General features: G+C 56.5%; 1 protein-coding gene across 1 annotated transcript; it reads left to right on the top strand.

The window, feature by feature from the left end:
• The first annotated feature begins 1677 nt into the window (after window positions 1-1677).
• Window positions 1678-15832, top strand: Ankrd24 (ankyrin repeat domain 24). Its single transcript, XM_059251663.1, has 21 exons — window positions 1678-1839; window positions 2637-2774; window positions 2887-3017; window positions 3091-3179; window positions 3677-3741; window positions 4402-4459; window positions 6407-6477; window positions 6623-6729; window positions 6909-7096; window positions 7671-7708; window positions 8205-8285; window positions 8395-8502; window positions 9166-9210; window positions 9300-9398; window positions 10445-10517; window positions 10752-10870; window positions 10969-12414; window positions 13410-13577; window positions 14590-14715; window positions 15070-15135; window positions 15391-15832. Exons 1-21 carry the CDS (start codon window positions 1678-1680, stop codon window positions 15466-15468), a joined length of 3456 nt encoding a protein of 1151 aa, XP_059107646.1. The 3' UTR covers window positions 15469-15832.
• Window positions 15833-17726: the final 1894 nt, after the last annotated feature.

Genomic DNA, 17726 nt, shown 5'->3' with positions numbered 1-17726 from the left:
TGGGGCTCCGCTTTTGTCATAGCAGCCCCGAGGGAAGAAAGAGAATACCCGTGGCTGCCTTGGAGGCCTCCCTGGCGCCCTGGGCTTCTGGGTTTCCTCCTGGGGTGGCCAAGCGCCAGGCTGCATCCCAGCAGGTGTCCCTACGCTGTCCCGCCAGGCTCCAGCAAGGGCGCAGCAGGCTGTGGGCCTGGGTTTCCCTTGGATAGAATGAGAACCACCTTATCTGGGGCCCCCTCGCTAACCTTCCGGCTTTATTTGAGGAAAATCCCTCCAGATTTGTTGGTCCTGACCTTGTAGCCCAGGCTGGCCTTGAACTACCAGAGATCACCTGCCTCTGCCTCCCTGGTTCTGGGATTAAAGGATTAAAGGCTTGCGCCACCATGCCCGGCTCTGTTCTCTCTCTCTCTCTCTCTTTCTCTCTCTCTCTCTCTCTCTCTCTCTCTCTCTCTCTCTCTCTCTCTCTCTCTCACACACACACACACACACACACACACACAAGTTGGCACATGTGTATGTGTGTGTGTGAGTGCGCTAGCATATGCAAGCATGTGCTAGGACTCCCCACAGAGAATGACACACCAACCCAGTGCCCAGTGTTGAGGGACAGGGAGGCAGGACTCGCTTGTTAGGGAAACCACATTTGTAACTGTGCAAGGTGACTGGGTGAGCTCCTCACGTCACCCCAAGTTCTGCCTGTCTGGGAACTCCACATCTCACAGTTCCTGTCGTGTGTCAAAGACATCTTCTATAGTGCCAGCTACACGCACAGAAGCCACGGAGCCTGCTTTGGCTCCGAGTCTCCAAGGCATCCAGTAAGTCACTCAATAAATGCTGCACAGCAGAGCCTCTGCCCGGGGTGGCGACGTGGTGCCCACTACTCTGCCCCTCCTCCCCGAGCGGCAGGTGGTGGGATGCCTCTGTGCGTCCTGCGTGCCAAAGCGGGACAGGTGCCCACAGACCCTGGAGACAGAAACGCGGGCTGCGCCCTATTCTTTCAGTTGATCTAATGATGTGCGCAGGCCCCGCTTCTTGCGTTGGGTGAGTGAGGCGCGGCTTTTACTGTGTTCTCGCTGTGTACCAGGCGGGGTGGTTCGTCCCGCTCAGCACGGCCCTCCAGAGCTGTGTCTGGCGAGTCCACCTGAAACCCGCTGCGCATGTGAGGAGGGCGGAGGCCCCAGCAGGTGAGGTATAAGTCAGGCCCATAGGTGGATAGTGGCAGGGCACGTGAGTGAGAGCCTGGAGGGAAGCGAATGATGGATGGATGGATGGACGGGTGGGCCAGAGGGGTGAGTGGGTGAGAGGATGTGTGAGTGTGGGGAAGGATGAGTGAGCCACCGGATGTGCCCATGAAAAGATGGGTCAGTGAATGGGGGTGGTGGTGAGGGAATGAACGAGAGAATGAAAAGGTGAATGAGAAGATTAACAAATGTGTGAATGAGTGTCGGAGAGAATGAATGTGTGAACGAATGAATGGAAAGATAGGCCTGAGTGTATGAATGAATGTATGAGACGACTCAGATGATGAGTGAATGAAGGATGGGCCACCTGCCAGGCAGGGAGAAGCCTGGTGAGGGGTGGGGAGAGGTGGGAGGGGCCTGTGCCTGAGGAGGAGAGCGGGGCCACCAGTCCTGGGGAGGTGGGCGTGGTCTGGTCTGGTCCTGCCCCCACCCATTCGCCATGAAGCAGCTGTGCCTGTGCGCAGCCGCCTCCTTCGCGGTAGGCATTTGGGTCCCTCTGCGCCTTCCCCTCCTTCCCGGGAAGATGCTCGGCGGGGGCGGGGGCGGGGGTGGGGCAGCTGCAGGGCGCGGGGCCGACGTGGAGGACCGTGCCAGGGCCTCTGTGCGGGCGCGGTGTCGGCCGGGCGTGGCGGGATGCAGGTGTCGGAGGACACTGCGGGCAGGGACTTGGGAACAGCCATGCTCCTGGGCAGGGAGTTTAGGAACATTTGTGGCTGCAGCTCTGCGGGCCAGGCCTTGATGCCACGGGGGACGATGGGACCTTGGCAGAGCGGTTGTGAAGGGCGGGGCGGGGGGGATGGTTTGGGAAAGGCTGGTCACCCTGGCATTCGGAGGCTGAGGCAGGGGGATCTTTAATTTGAGGCTGACCGACCACATAGTGAGACCCTGTCCCAAAAAACTTAAAAGACAGTAAAGTAACTGTGGACGAGGGGCGTGGCGGTGGGTCAGTGGGTTAAGCTTAGCACCCTCAAAGCCTCGGCTTCCCTCCCCAGCACTGTGTAAACCAGGTGAGATGGTCCACACCTGTCATCCCAGCCTTGGGGAGGGGGAGGCAGGAGGATCAGGAATTCAAGGTCATCCTTGACTCACAGGGAGTTTAAAGCCAGCCTGGGCTACAGGACACCCGACCCTGCCTCAAAAACAGAGCTGGGGCAGTGGAGACCTGCCTTTAATCCCAGCAGTTTAGGGGCAGAGGTAGCAGGCCTAGCTCTGTGAGTTCTAGGCCAGGCTAGCCTGATCTACACAGAGAGATGCTGCTTAAAAAAAAAAAAAAAAAAGGTGGGATTCTGTCTTACAAAACTGGCTTTGGCTTAAGGCACAGTGAGGGGAGGTGGTTTGAGGATTGACATTTGGAAGGCGCCTGGTAGTGGGCCTGCAGACACGTGCTGGGGGATGCAGGTTTTAGAGACGCTGTCTCGAGGCCCCCAGCCAGGACCACCTACCCCACAGCTCCGGCTCAGCCCCACCGACCTCGGCTCCTGCCCGCCCTGTGGCCCGTGCCCTATCCCGAAACCCGCAGCAAGAGGCAGGCGCCAGGCAAGTGCCCAGGAGTGGGTGGGTGAGAGCCCGGAGCAACTGCCCTTGTTTCTTGGTGGGGAGGGGACAGTGACCCACTCAGTCCCACGCACCGTTGGGTGTGCCACCGCAGGGCCAAGACTGGGGCAAAAGTGACCAGCGCCTGCTCCAGGCCGTGGAGAACAACGATGTGGCCAGAGTGGCCTCGTTGATCGCTCACAAAGGGCTGGTGCCCACAAAACTGGACCCCGAGGGCAAGTCTGCGTGAGTGCCCAAGCCCTGGGACCGGGTGGCCTTGGACACTCTTCTGGGAATGACCCCTAACCTACCCCTCCAGGTTCCACTTGGCAGCCATGAGGGGTGCGGCGGGCTGTCTGGAGGTGATGCTGGGTCAAGGCTCAGACGTCATGAGCACAGATGGAGCAGGTACTTCCGGACCTGCCCCCGGTGGACGGTAGGGTGCTCAGCTGTCCAGCTCAGGGACCACAGGGCCAACTGTAGGACCTCACTGTCCAGATCGAGGCTGTAGCTCAGTGAGTAGGACACTCACCAGACACGGGGCAAGTCCTGGGGTCCATCCTCTGCACCGCTGGCACACACCTGTCATCCCAGCACTTTGTGTGGCGGCGCAAGGATCGGGAATTCAGCTGTATATGAACTGGAGGCCAGCCTGGGCTGTGTGAGACTTTGTCAAAAATAAAAATTAAAAAAACCCTTTAATCCCAGCAGCATCTGGGTGGCAGAGGCAGGTGGTTTCTGTGAGTTCCAGGCCAGCCTGGGCTGCATAATGAGACCCTGTGCGGAAAGACAACAGACAGCCACAAAAAGATCTATGGGAGCAGCTGGTTTTAAGAAGTAGCTGAGTTTGGAAGTTCAGGCTTGGGAGGCACCTGGAGGACACTTCCCGTCTCTTCTCCCTTCAGGTTACAATGCCCTTCACCTGGCAGCCAAGTATGGGCATCCTGAGTGCCTGAAGCAACTCTTGGAGGTCCTGATGCCCATTCTCTGATCACACGGAACTCCAGCTACTTCCCCAAACCCCAGCTGCTCCTGGTCCCCCAGCCCTGTCCCTTCTGTTTACTGTCATCAAAATAGGGTCACCTGGGGGGCTGGAAGATGGGTTCTCAGGGGAAGGAAGATGGGGAAGGGTAGAGAAAGAGCCAGAGGGGCTGGTGAGGTTGCTCAGTGGTTATAACACTGGCTGCTCTCATAGAGGACCAGGGTTTGATTCCCAGCACCCTCATGGAGGCTCTGTGATTCCAGCTCCCAGGGACCCTACACCCCCTTCTGGTTTTCTTAGGCACTCGTGCACACAGACAGACAGACAGACACACAGATATCACGCAAAATTAAAAGTAGATCTTAAAAATAATGAATATGTGGGCCAGAGAGATGTCTCAGCAGGCGAAAGCACTTGCTCCAAGCTCGATGACCTGATTTTGTTCTCTGGGAACCACATGGATGGAAAGACCAGACTCCCACAGGTTGTCTTCTGTGCCGAGTGCCAGCGAGCACACACACAGAAACAAAGGCAATAGAAACTTAAAGAAAAGAGCCTGAGATACAGCAGAGCCCCAGGGAGCAGGGAGGGCTGGGGAAATCAGTCACTCAGGAAATAGAGATGACATTACCTGTCACTCCTTCCCAGGCTTCCTGCGTGGTGGACATTGAGGACAGCAGTGGGTGGACAGCCCTTCACCATGCAGGTGGGTGCAGCCAGGGCCTCCCAAATTCAAGGAAGGCTCTCTGCCAGTGGACCATGCCCACAGCCCCTCACTGGGGGGTTCTAGGTGGGGCTCCACCCTGACCATGCCCACAGCCCCTCACTGGGGATTCTAGGCGGGGCTCCACCCTGACCACGCCCACAGCCCCTCACTGGGGGATTCTAGGCTGGGCTCCACCCTGACCACGCCCCCAGCCCCTCACTAGGGGATTCTAGGCTGGGCTCTGTCTCTGATCTGAAGCTGCAGAACTTTTCTTAGCTTTTATGAATGTGTGTTCATGTATGTAGCATGTGGAAGTCAAAGTACAATCTAAGGGTCACAGTCATGCGTCTTCCACCTCCTCTGAGACAGTCTCTCTGAACCTGGCCTCCACAATTTAAGCTAGGTTGGGTGACGAGTAAACCTTGGATCCTTTTGCCTCTGCCTCCTCGGTGCTGGGGTCACAGGTATGCACCCCCGCACCTGACTTTTACCTGGGTTTTGAGGATGGAACTCAGTCTTTTATGGACTGAGCCATCTTCCCAGCCCTCTCCTTACTTATTTTGATACAGAGTCTCTCTTTGTAGCCTAGGCTAGCCTTGAAGTCTGGAGGCCTCTGCCTCAGCCTCTGAGTTGCTGGAGGACTGATGTGGGCCACTGTCTCCAGTTATTCCTCTTGTTCTGTGTGCAGCCCAGGGCTCAGCTTGAACTGCACTCACCATCTGAACCAGGCCCCTTTGCCACGTTGCACAAAGAAGTTGGGCACATGTACCAGTGGGGGAACCCTGTTTCTTGTACCTCAAAGCCTGGCCTGTGGGTGGACAAAGTAGGGTGCCCAGAACCCCAATTGTTTCCAGAATCTCCTGGGTGCCTTGAGTGCAGGCAGCTTGTCCAATCCAGACTCCGTCCTCAGAGCAGCCAAGGACTGATTACTGGAACCCAGGAGCGCAGGGTCCAGGCCTGCAGGACCCCTCCAAGCAGGACCTCCTGCTCCAGGGGACAGCACTTGGGTTTGCTCTGGGAGTGTTAGTTACTAAGTCCCCAGGTAGAGTGGCACCATCAGGTGGTGTTCATGCCCACAGGTACTCTAGGGATGTCTTAAAAAAATAAGTTGCATTTGCTTGTTTATTGTGGGGGTAGGGACATCTTTGTCACAGTGCTTGTGTGGGAATCAGGATGACTTTTGGGAGTGGGTTCTCTCGCACGGCAGGTGTGTCCTGGGGATTGAACTCAGGTCAGTAGCTTGGCAGCAAGCACCTTTACCAACTGAGCCATCTTTCTGGCCCACTTTTGAAAAAGTGGTCTTTGTTTAATTTTAAACTATTTATTTATTTATTTATTTATTTATTTATTTATTTATTTATTTATTTATCCAAGACAGGGTTTCTCTGTGTAGTTTTTGGTGCCTGTCCTGGATCTCGCTCTGTAGACCAGGCTGGCCTCGAACTCACAGAGATCCACCTGGCTCTGCCTCCTGAGTGCTGGGATTAGAGGCGTGCGCCACTACCACCTGGCAATTTTAATTTTTTTTAAAAAAATGTATTTAAAATTTTTTTATGTGTACGAGTGTTTTGCTTGCATGCATGTCTGTGCTAGGCCAGAAGGGGGCATCGGGTCCTCTGGAACTGGAGTTATAGATGATTAGGAGCTGCCTTGTGGGGGCTGGGAACCAAATCCAGGTCCTCAACAGCAGCCAGCTGCTCTAACCACTGAACCATCGCTCCGGCCCTGAGATTTGAGTTGAGGCGTGGTCTCATTCTGTAGCCCAGGCTGGCCCCTAAGGTGCAGCCATCTTCCAGCCTAGGCCTCCCAGCTGCTGGTGTGACCGGTGTCAGGCGCCACACTGCAGTGAGTTCCAGCCCGGCCCAGGCTACAGGCTGAGACCCCAACACTAAGGTGTAGTAGCAGGCAGCTGCTTCTCCCACCGACTCTCTCATCTGTCTTTCCCAGCGGCTGGTGGTTGTCTGTCCTGCTCAAAGCTGCTCTGCTCTTTCAAGGCACATCTGAACCCCCGGGATCGGGTGAGCTGCTGGGGTCTTGTGGGGGGATACAATACAGTCCTTGCGGTCGGTGGCCAGCAAGGGCGGCTTCCCAGGCATCACCTGCGAAGCGTGGGGTGAGACTCCAGGGCAGCCATGACTCATGCCGTCTCATCCTCCCTCCCAGTCGGGTGCCACACCCCTCATGATAGCAGCCCAGATGTGTCACACAGACCTGTGCCGCCTCCTCCTACAGCAGGGGGCTGCAGCAAATGACCAGGACCTGCAAGGCAGGTGGGCACCTCCCTCCCAACCTTCCATCATATGCTGTGTGACTTGGAGCAGGTATCTGGACCTCTCTGAGCTGGGGACCTAGGAAGCCTCTTTTTAACCTTCCTGGCCTGTGTGTAGAGAAGGGTTCAGGGGGTTGGGGACAAACCTCTGCCCCCTCAGCAGCCCCTTTACCCCCACAGGACAGCCTTGATGCTGGCATGTGAGGGGGCCAGCCCTGAGACCGTTGAAGTACTCCTGCAGGGTGGAGCCCAGCCAGGCATCACCGATGCACTGGGCCAGGACGCCACTCACTACGGAGCCCTGACCGGGGACAAACTCATCTTGCAGCTTCTACGGGAGTCTGCGCAGCGCCCTTCACGTCCCAGTGGTGTGCAAGCCATCCCCCCCCCCCCCCCCCCGTCTCCTTCTAGGCAGTTTCTGATCATCCCCTTATTTGCTTGTTACTGATAGTTTCAAGGTACCCCAATCTGCTGGGTCATGAAAATTTTCATGTTTCCTCAGCTCAGGGCAGTTTCAAGGAGCCCCAGAGGACTTAAGAGTGGTCTGAGGGTTCCCTGGGATTTCTTGGGTCCCCCTTAGTATGGAGACTGCCTTTCCAAACAGGTGACAACCCACACCACCCCCCCAACTTGGAAGATGCCCTGCCCGAGTCTCCGAGAGTTTTGAGGCCCTCCCCACACAGATCCCACCTCTGTAGGTTTCTACCTTAAAGTCCCTGATTCAGAGGCTAGGTTTTGTGGTGCATGACCAGGAGGCTAGAGCACGCAGATCTGAGTTTGAGGCTAGCCTGGGCTACAGAGTGAGACCCCCCTCAGAACAACAACAAAAAGCCCTAGTGTTTGGGAAGCTGAGAGAGCCCTCTGAGTACCCTGGGCTGGCCAGCAGCCTCCTGGAGCTGAGAACACAGAACTGGTCCTGACCCTGCTTTCCCTCTCCGCCAGCCTCTCTAGAGGATGACTCCGGAGAGGCATCGTCTCAGGTAGGAATCCGGAAGGAAGGCGGGACATTCCCTGCCCCTGCCCCATGCACACACTCACTCCCCCATCCCAGTCACCCCACCCCAAAGGAGGAGACAGCAATTCTATCACCTCTACTCTGGGATCTGCTGCCACCCAGTGGCGGTCACGTGAATACCAGCAATCCTGCACACCGGGACAGCGGGGCCTGGATGGGAGTTGCTAAGAGCTGATTTGGACAGAGGAAAAGACGAGCCTGGCCTCTTTCCCCGCCCCGCCCCGGGTCTTCTGTGTCTGAGGCTTCACAGGGGATAGAAAATGTCACAGAGGACAGTGGAGCCAGGGAAAGGGTCCTCAGCGAATAGTGGGAGATAGGATGAACAGGGTGGACTAGGGGTCCATCACAGGAAGTCAGGGGGGAGCTGAGGCTGCTGACGGCTGGGGGGCTGGTCACGGTGGAATCCCTGAGCGGATCCTGACTCAGGCCTCGTGTCCTACATCCCCCTGTGCCCACACCAGAACTCGGTGTCCAGCCACGAAAAGCGAGGGGCCCCCAAGAAGCGGAAGGCACCCCAGCCTCCAGCCAGCACGCCTGTTCCCGTAAGAGATGGGGTTGGCCTGGGGTGGGAGGGGGCTCTGCCTCACACTCAGGATGGTGCAGCCCTGGAGACCTCACCTAAAGTGGCTTCCCTTGGTGGGGAGGAGACAGGACGATCAGGATGCTTATGAGGAGATTGTCCGTCTGCGCCAAGAGAGAGGCCGCCTCCTACAGAAGATCAGGGGACTGGAACAGCACAAGGAACGGAGGAGAAGGGAGGTCAGGAGGCTGGAAGGCCCGCGGTCTGGGCGTGGGGAAGCATTCCCCTACACCATACCCCTACCTTCCTCCCCCTCCTTCTCCCTCTGCTCCAGACACTCCGTCCCTCACCGGCCTTCCACATGCCGGGCCTGTCCTGCCCCGGGGCCTTTGCACATGGTGTTTGCAGTAGAGAATTGCTGTCTGTCCGGCTGTCCCCAAGGCTCCCTTCCTCACAGTCTCTGCTTGTTACTGACCGACATCTCCCCAGCCCACCTTATTTAAAATCGTACCCTCATTTTCAGCTCCCTTCGTTTCCACCACATTCCTCCACCACTCAAAGGCATGCCCCTGAGGGCAGGCTCGGGTGAAGGTGCCAAGCTCAGGGTGGATAAATACTGGATGAATGGCTGGCCCATGGTGAGGAGTGAATGAATGAATGAGTGAATGAATGAATGGCCTGGAACAGGGTCTGCTATGGAGCAGGCACTGGGCTAACACACCTTGAGTGAGTGAGTGAGAGAACAGAATGGGGTCTGGCACACAGCATGAACGCTCAGTCAGAGTGGCACACAGTAGGTGCTCAGTGTATGTGGAGAACAGTCATGGCTGCCAGACACTAGGTGGTGCATGGCTATCCAGCTCTGTCCTGCTCCGTCCAGTCCCAACCACTTCTACCTGCAGCCCCTGGAAGCAGAGGCCAGCTCAGTGCACAGCCTGGAGAGGCAGGTAGGTGGGGAGGGCCAGTGCTTGGCAGGGTCCAGGGAGTTCGGGTCCTGGGTCGTCAGGTCCTTAAGTGCTGATGTCGACCTCTGCAGGTGCAGGAGCTGCAGCAGCTGCTGGCGGAGAAGCAGGAGGAGAAGGAGAGCCTGGGCCGGGAGGTGGAGAGCCTACAGAGCCGCCTGTCCCTGCTGGAGGTGAGCGGGAGCCCGGGAGGGCGGGGCCAGAGGGGTTAAGGTGCTGCTGAGTGGACAGGGCAAGAGTCTGGGTTCGCAGGAGTCTGGGGACGGGACCAGAGGCTGGGTGGGGGTGGAGTCTGGAATGGGAGTAGGGGTGTGTGGAAAGTCTGAGGACAAGGGCAGGCTGGGGCTGGGGTGGGCCATCATCAAAGTGTGTGGAGCCAGTGCTGGGAGGGGCAAGGGGCGGGGCCACTGCAAGGAATGGGAAGGACCATGGCAGGGGTGGGTGGAGCCGGGGTGGGTGGGCGGGGCTTGACAAGTGGGGCCCGAATCTCTGTCAGTGTCAGGTGGGATCTTTTGAGGTGCCAGAGTTTCATGCAGGCACCATGGTGCATCCACAATGTACTGGCCACACACGACTTCCACAAACCCACATAGCTATGGAGATTTCTCCAAACACGCAAAGATGGCCACCGCACTGACACACGCATCCCACATGCCCCACAGGTATAAATCTTCCAGTCACACACGGTTCACATCCCTCAAACCTACACCCACATACTGCTCAAAATGTGCAATTGGAATCAGCGAGATAGACCAGCTGATGATGTGGCATGCTGCTCACCCTGCTGACCTGAGTTCACTTCCCCACACGATGGAAGGAGAACCAAATCTCAAGTTGTTCTCTGACCGCCACCTATGCATGTGGCATGTGTGCATGCCCGTGCAGACACACACACACTAAAATGTGATAAAATATAAGTGAGTAATTACACAAACATGCATAGAGAGGATCCTCTATTGGGAAGGTGCTGGGATTCAAACCCACAGCCTTGATCATACATTAGGAATGTCCCTCGGTGGTGAGTGCATGTGCAAAGGCCCTGGTCCACGCTGGCATCGTAGTAGAACGTGGAAGGGCATGTTGGATGTCCAGTGAATAAAGCCACAACCAGTCGGGTGTCTCCAGGGTGCTGGGTAGATATATGAACACCCCAGTTTTGGGAGGTGATGGGGGTATCAAGGGGCAGGACCTGAAGGTCGACTTTGAACCACACACCTAGAACGAGAGGGAGAACACCAGCTATGATGTAGCCACCCTGCAGGACGAGGAGGGTGAGATGTCTGACTTTCCAGGTGAGTTCTGACCCCCCCCCCCCACACTGCTGCCCATCTGGGCTTCTGAGGGGGTGGGGAGGACAGAGCCATGGCCTCGCACGGAGGGGCGCGATGCCAGGGGAGTGGCACATGCACTGTGAGTGCCCCCGCCTGCCCGAGGCCGTGCTGGGTCCCCTGCTGAATGGCTCCTGACCCCTGTCCCTGATGGTGTGTGCTCCCAGCCCGACTCAGGGCTGTCCCTGACCCCGCCAGGAGCGGATGCTTTGTTGTCAAAGCCTCTCCGGCCGGCAGCTGAGGAGCTGGTGGCGTCCCTTCAGGAGCAGGTGGCTCGGCTCACCAGGCAGAACCAGGAGCTGCTGGAGAAGGTCCAGGTGGGGGAAACTGAGGCGGTGCACAGCTCTGGGGATGTGGGTGTGGGCGGGGAACGTGGTAAGGCTGCCTCTTAGCCCGCCTGCCTCCCCGTCCCCAGATCTTTGAGGAGTTTGAGAAGGACGAGGTGCAGACAGCGGAAGACAGTCAGCCCGAGGTAGTCCCTCTGGTCTTGTATGACTCCCTGAGGGCAGAGCTTGCGCAGCTCCGGAGGCAGCACGAAGAGGCCATGCATGCGCTGCAGCAGCAGCAGCAGCAGCAGCAGCGGGAGGTGACCAGGGGTCATGGGGCAGAAGAGACAGCACACAAGGAGAGCGAGGACAAGGACACCACCTCCCAGAATGGACCCAGTGTCCCGGAGCTCAATGGCACCACGTATCCAGAAACCACAGCCAATGGCACCGAACCCCAAGCCGGAGGCTCCGTGGGCGTCGGGAACACAGAAGCCAGTGCTTCAGAAGTGGCACCCACAGAGCCCGAGGCTGCAGGCTCAGAGGCCACGGGGAAAGATGGAGTGGCAGTGGAGGTCGTGGACACTAGAACCACCGTGGCTCAGGCCCTAGATGTGAACGCTGAAAGTGAGCTGGAGGCAGAAGTCACAGGAGTGAAGGAGAATCCAGGGATGAAGGCTAATGGAGAGCATGTGGTGCAAGATGGGCTCACAGGGACAGGGACTAGAAACATGGAGGCCACCGGAGAAGAGGCCACGGTAGTGAAGGCCACAGAACTGCGGGATACCGGAGTTCAGGCCACAGGAGCAGAGGCTGTGGCAGTGAAGACCACGGGAGTGCAGGCCACAGTGGCAGAGGTCATAGGAGTGAAGGTCACAGGAGTGCAGGCCACGGTGACAGAGGACACAGGAGTAGAAGCCACCGGAGCGCAGGCCACTGTGACAGAGGCCAAGGGAGCAGAGGCTACGGGAGCTCATGCCACCACCCTGGAGGCCACGGGGGCACAAGCCACAGACACCATAGGAGCGCTGGCCACCATGGCAGAGGCCAACGGAGCCGAGGCCATAGGACTCAAGGCCACGGAAGCGGAGGCCACCCGCACAGAGGGCCCCTGCACCGCGGCCCTGCACCCGGGGGCGGCGGCGGCGGCGCTGCAGGCCGAGCTGGAGACCCGGATCCGCGGCCTGGAGGAGGCGCTGCGCCAGCGGGAGCGGGAGGCGGAGGCCGAGCTGGAGGCCGCCCGGGGCCGGTTTGCGGAGGCGGAGGCGGAGGCAGAGGAGGCGGCACGGGGGCGGAGCCGCGAGCTGGAGGCGCTGCGGGAGCTGCTGGCCACGGCCACGGCCACGGGCGAGCACGCACGCGCGGAGGCCGCCGAGCTGCGCCAAGCGCTGTCGGCCTCCGAGGCCCGGGCCGCCGACCTCAGCTCCGCCCTTGACACGGCCCGCGAGGAGCTGGAGCGCATGCGCGGGGCCTCAGTGCCCGCGGACGAGCACGAGCAGGCGCTGGGCGCGCTGCGCGACCACGTGACCCGCCTGCAGGCGCAGCTTGCGGAGCTGGCGCGCAAGCACGAGAAGACAAGCGCCGAGGTCTTCCAGGTGAGCGCCGGTGTCAGGCCGCCCTTACGGTGTCTTTCCGCGTGGGCGTGGGCGTCTCTGCACATGCGCAGTACCCGCGAGGCCGGAAGAGGGCGTCCGATCCGCTGGGACTTTGGACATGAGTCGCAGTGTGGGTGCTGGGAACCGAACCTTGGTCTTGTGCAAGAGCAGTTGGTGCTCTAACCGCTTTGCCGTTTCTCCAGCCCTCAATATTTCTGTTTTGATTTAATTTGTTCTTCTTTTGTGTGTGCACACACTGTATGGTGGGGAAGTCAGATGGCAGCCTGTGGGACCCAGTCCTCTCCTTCCGCCGTGCGGGTCCTGAGGACCAAACCAAGGCCGTCAGGCTTCCGGCTGAGCCATCCCGAGCCCTGGTCTTTCTTTTCTTTCTCATTGCTTTTTGGGGTTTTGTTTTTATAACAGAGACTCAAGTAGTCCAGGCTGACCTTGAACTCATGACCCTCCTGCCTCCACCTCCTAATAGGGATGACAGGTCTCACCCCGACCTGTTTATACAGCGCTCTAACCACTGAGACCCATCTGAGCAGCAGACTTGGTGATTTACAGCCGCACGCGGAAATCTGTCACAACAAAACAAAACAAAACAAAATGCAAACAAAAATCTCCCTTACAAGGGAGATTTTGTGTGTTTTGAGGCAGTCTCTCTCAGTTGTCTGGGCTGTCCTTGAACTCACATGTAGCCCTCAAACTCCTGATCCTCCTGCTTCAGCCCCCTGAGTAGCTGGATCTCAGGTTTGCACCACCGAGTGTGGAAGCTAGGACACAGAGAAGCTTACCTACCTGTCCAGGGACACACAGCTAGTAACCAGAGGTGCATGGCAGGACCAGAATGTTCCTAGGGCCGGGTGGGAATTCAGAACCTTCCTGGAGGTGGAAAGCCATCAGCTCAGCATGGAAGGGTGGGGAGAGCCCCAGGATCCAAGCCTCTTTGGGGTCTAAATGTCCCGAGAGTCACGTGTGGGCTTGGGCTACAGGTGCAGCGTGAGGCATTGTTTATGAAGAGCGAGAGGCACGCGGCCGAGGCCCAGCTGGCCACGGCCGAGCAGCAGCTCCGGGGGCTTCGTACAGAGGCCGAGAGGGCACGCCAGGCCCAGAGCCGTGCCCAGGAGGCCCTGGACAAGGCCAAGGAGAAGGACAAGAAGGTGGGTTCCCTCGTGCTCACTGTTGGAGCCCCCTCAGCCGAGGTTACACAGAACGGAAGAACCTTCTAGCTGCCGCTGTCTGGTGAAACCAGCCCATTTATCACATGGGAAAGTCAGATGCTCCAACTGACCACTGTAACCATGGTAACTGGTGTGGCTCGCTCATTGTTCTAATTATCCATTTGAAGTAACAGGAACAGAGAGGCAGATCCACTCACACAAGGTCACGCCACTAAATGGATCATAAGTTGAGATTCCAACCCAGATTTCCCACCTGTAACTTTTAGAAGATTTTTAAATTAAATGTACTTCTTTAGTTGGGGTCTGGGGCATGCATGTGTGGAGGTCAGAGGACAACTTACCTGCATCTGTGTTCTCCTTCAAGCATGTGGGTCCCAGGGATCGAACTCAGTAGAGACACAGGCTTGTCAGCATGTGCCATTACCCACAGAATCACCTCACGGGCCCCCAGCCGTATCTTTTTTCCTGTGTGTTCTTTGTGTGCATGTGCATGTGTGGAGGTCACAGGTCATCCTTGGGCATCCCATAACGTGAGATTAAAATCCAATTTGTGCTTATGGGTTACTGAGCATCAGTTCCAGACCCTAGTGTTCCCCGGATGGGCCAACAGGGACTGGAAGAGCAGAGCAGGGTGGTTTTCTATGGAGGGCCAAAAAGACAAAGTATTTGCTGAGCTGTAGGTTGTCTGCTTCCTGTTTGCTGTGAGCAGACAGGGCCATGTGTCGATAAAACTTTATTGATGGACATCCAAATGTGATTTGGAATCCCTTCAAGGGTCACAAAATAGGTCTCTCTTTGGGTTTCTTTTTTTTTTTCTCCCCAAACATTTGAAAACTCGAGGAACGTTTTCAGACCTTTGGCTGTATAAGTACAATTGCCAGTCAGCTCAACTCCTGGCCCAAATCAGTGACCCTTTACCAAGCTGCCCAGGAGAGGTGCAGAGGTCCCTGGTCCCTGCCTGGCTGCTCACGGAGTTCCCCCACCCCTCCAGATCACAGAACTGTCCAAAGAAGTCTTCACACTGAAGGAGTCTCTGAAGATGCAGCAGACAGCCCCTGCCAGCGCCAAGGAGGAAGCCCTGCGCAGCCAGGTGGTAGCCATGCAGCAGCGGATGGAGGTGCCACTCTGCGGCAGGGGAGGGGTGATGGGAGCCACAGATGGAGCAGTCAGGGTACAGACGGGGATGGCTGGCAGGGTCCAGGCTGGTCAGGGCACCTCAGGGTCACTTCCCTGACTCAGGCATCAGCAACCACTGAACATGGGGTTTTACCTCAGGTGGAGGTATGTGGGTGTGTCTCGCTGTGGATGGGCCTCACCCTCCAAATTCTCTTCCCATTCCTCTCCTTCTCCCCCCTCCCACTCCCCTTCCCTCCCTCCCTCCCTCTCCACCTTTCTTTTGAGCCAGGGTCTCATGTGGCCCAGGCTGACCTTGAGCATCAGATCCCTCTCTCTCTCTCTCCCGTGTCCCCAGGAGGAGGCCCGGGAGCACGGTGCTGTGGTGACTCTATACCGCACTCATCTCCTGTATGCCATGCAGGTGAGTCCCCTGCCTCTTGACTCCATCTCAGGGTGCCAACCTGGCTTCATCATTCCTCTGCCACTGCCTGGGCCTCAGTCTCCCCTTCCTTTTGGGACAGGCTTGTGGGTTCTGGGAACATCTCTGTGTACAGACCTGTCTCGTGAAGTGTTGACCCCCTTGGGTTTGAGTGGGGGGGTTTCTAGGGCACAGGGGAGCACCCCGCTGGTGCACCAGGGTTTGTCTCTGCCTCTGTCAACCCCTACCCCACCACAGGGACAGATGGATGAGGACGTCCAGTGCATTCTCAGCCAGATCCTGCAGATGCAGCGGCTACAGGCTCAGGGCCGCTGAGGACACAGCTCAGCCGTTCAGTCTCCATCCTTCACCTCTGCAAGCTGAAGCTACAGAGACCACCTTCCCCATTCCCCCAGGGTGATGAATGGAACTCATCATGCACTGGGAGGCCAGCCTGGGACCTCACCAATGGTGCCCAGCTGACCTATCACTCCATGGCTCCCAACACTCCCCATCTGATATGTTACAACTACCAATATGCCACCTACATCACAACCGTCCAGCCAGGAGTATAAGCTCACTGCAAGAGGGAGACATAACCAGTGTGGGATACACAGTGAGGGCAGGGGAGTTCAGAAGAGAGTCTGATATTCTGGACCCAAAACACAGTTATGTCAATAAATATGAGTGTGATACGATATTTAAAGAAACCTGGAAATAGTGCTGTGGCTCAAGGGTAAAGCCCCTGCCTAGAATCCCCCAGTGAGGGGCTGGGGACGTGGTCAGGGTGGAGCCCCGCCTAGAATTCCCCCAGTGAGGGGGCTGGGGGCGTGGTCAGGGTGGAGCCCCGCCTAGAATCCCCAGTGAGGGGCTGGGGGCGTGGTCAGGGTGGATCCCTGCCCAGAATCACCAGTGAGGAGCTGGGGGCGTGGTCAGGGTGGAGCCCCGCCTAGAATCCCCCCAGTGAGGGGCTGGGGGCGTGGTCAGGGTGGAGCTCTGCCACTGCTCTAGAGGCAGTGAGACTTGGGACAACGGAGCTGATATTTTAGGTGAACTGAAATCTAATGCAATAGCCAACTTTATTCAGAGCCCCTGACAATATGTCAGAGGGTTAAGAAAGGTCACATGAGCACAGCCAAGACTGCACAAAGAAAGCCTTTCTCTTAAACCAAAACAAAACAACAACAACAACAACAACAACAACAAAAAGAATGTAGCTGGAAGTTTTCCGGTGTCCCTTCCAGCCCTGAGGTCCCACAGCTGCTTATAAAATAATCACTCAGAGGCTTATATTAATTACCAAGTGTATGGCCTATGGCAGGCTTCTTGCTAGATAGCTCCTTCATCTTAGCCCATTTTTATTAATCTGTGTATCTCCATGTGGTCTGTGGCTTTACCTGCGTCCCATTACATGTTGCTCCTTGGATGGTGGTTTGGTGTCTTCCCTTTACTCTCCTTTCTCCTTTCAGTATCTCTCTTGGATTTTCCCACCTGGCTCCATCCTGCCCTGCCATAGGCCAATGCAGCTTTATTTATCAACCAATCAGAGCAACACATATTCACAGTGTACAGAAAGATGTCCCACAACAAAGGAAGAAAGAAAGATCAACTGAGTAAAGTTCTCATGAGTCCCAGCTGTATACAATCACAAGGACATGTCACAAATGGCAAAAACATGTTTTCTGTGGGGACATAAACATTTATTTGAATAACAGCATCAAGCAATAATGAAAAATCTTAAGTAGACTCATTCCTACCCTCTACACCTGGGAGGAGCACAAAAACACATTCCATGTTTTGAAGAAAGTGAGTTCATAAGACTCTTTACTGTATTCTTAGTGTACTCAAATACTCAGAATCCTCCTCACATGACTCCATTCCAGAACTTTGTTCTGACAAGCATGAGCTTATGCAAGACTTACTTATCCCAAACTTTCTATCTTTTTCTTCTCATCCTGTTATGCCCAGATTGAGGGGACCCCCAAAAGACCACTACAGAGACTGAATTCCATATGTAAAAGCAAAGAGCTTTTCTTTTCTTTTTCTTTTTTTTTTTTTTTGTTTGTTTTTTTTGAGACAGGGTTTCTCTGTGTAGTTTTGGTGCCTGTCCTGGAACTTGCTTTGGAGACCAGGCTGGCCTCGAACTCACAGAGATCCGCCTGGCTCTGCCTCCCGAGTGCTGGGATTAAAGGCGTGCGCCACCACCGCCCGGCCTAGAGCTTTTATTTTCAAGCTCAGAGCTTGAACTCTGTCCGATGCAGCAGTGAGAGCAGAGAGCCCTGAGCCCAGGCAGGGTGGGATTTTCCAGGGTTCAGGACTCTGATTGGCTGACATTTGTCTGGGGGTATAGGGAATATTTGGAATGTCAGATATTCCCCCTTAGATGCAGGTTCTCCCTGGGTAGGGGTCAGCTTATGGCTTTTCCTAGGTCCAGGTGTTGCCGGCTAGAAGCTGTGTCTGAGCCTCTAAATCTGTCATGGCAGCTGTGTGGTTAAGCTGTTTTGGCCCCCCTCACATTTCCCCCTTCACAAGTACCAATGAGAGGACTCAATCATGAGTCCTATCTGCCCAGGGGTTTAAGGGTATTGGGACAT

Source organism: Peromyscus eremicus, unplaced genomic scaffold, assembly GCF_949786415.1.
Source record: "Peromyscus eremicus unplaced genomic scaffold, PerEre_H2_v1 PerEre#2#chr22_unloc_1, whole genome shotgun sequence".
Lineage (NCBI taxonomy): Eukaryota > Metazoa > Chordata > Mammalia > Rodentia > Cricetidae > Peromyscus > Peromyscus eremicus.
This window is presented reverse-complemented; position numbering and strand designations above follow the sequence as displayed.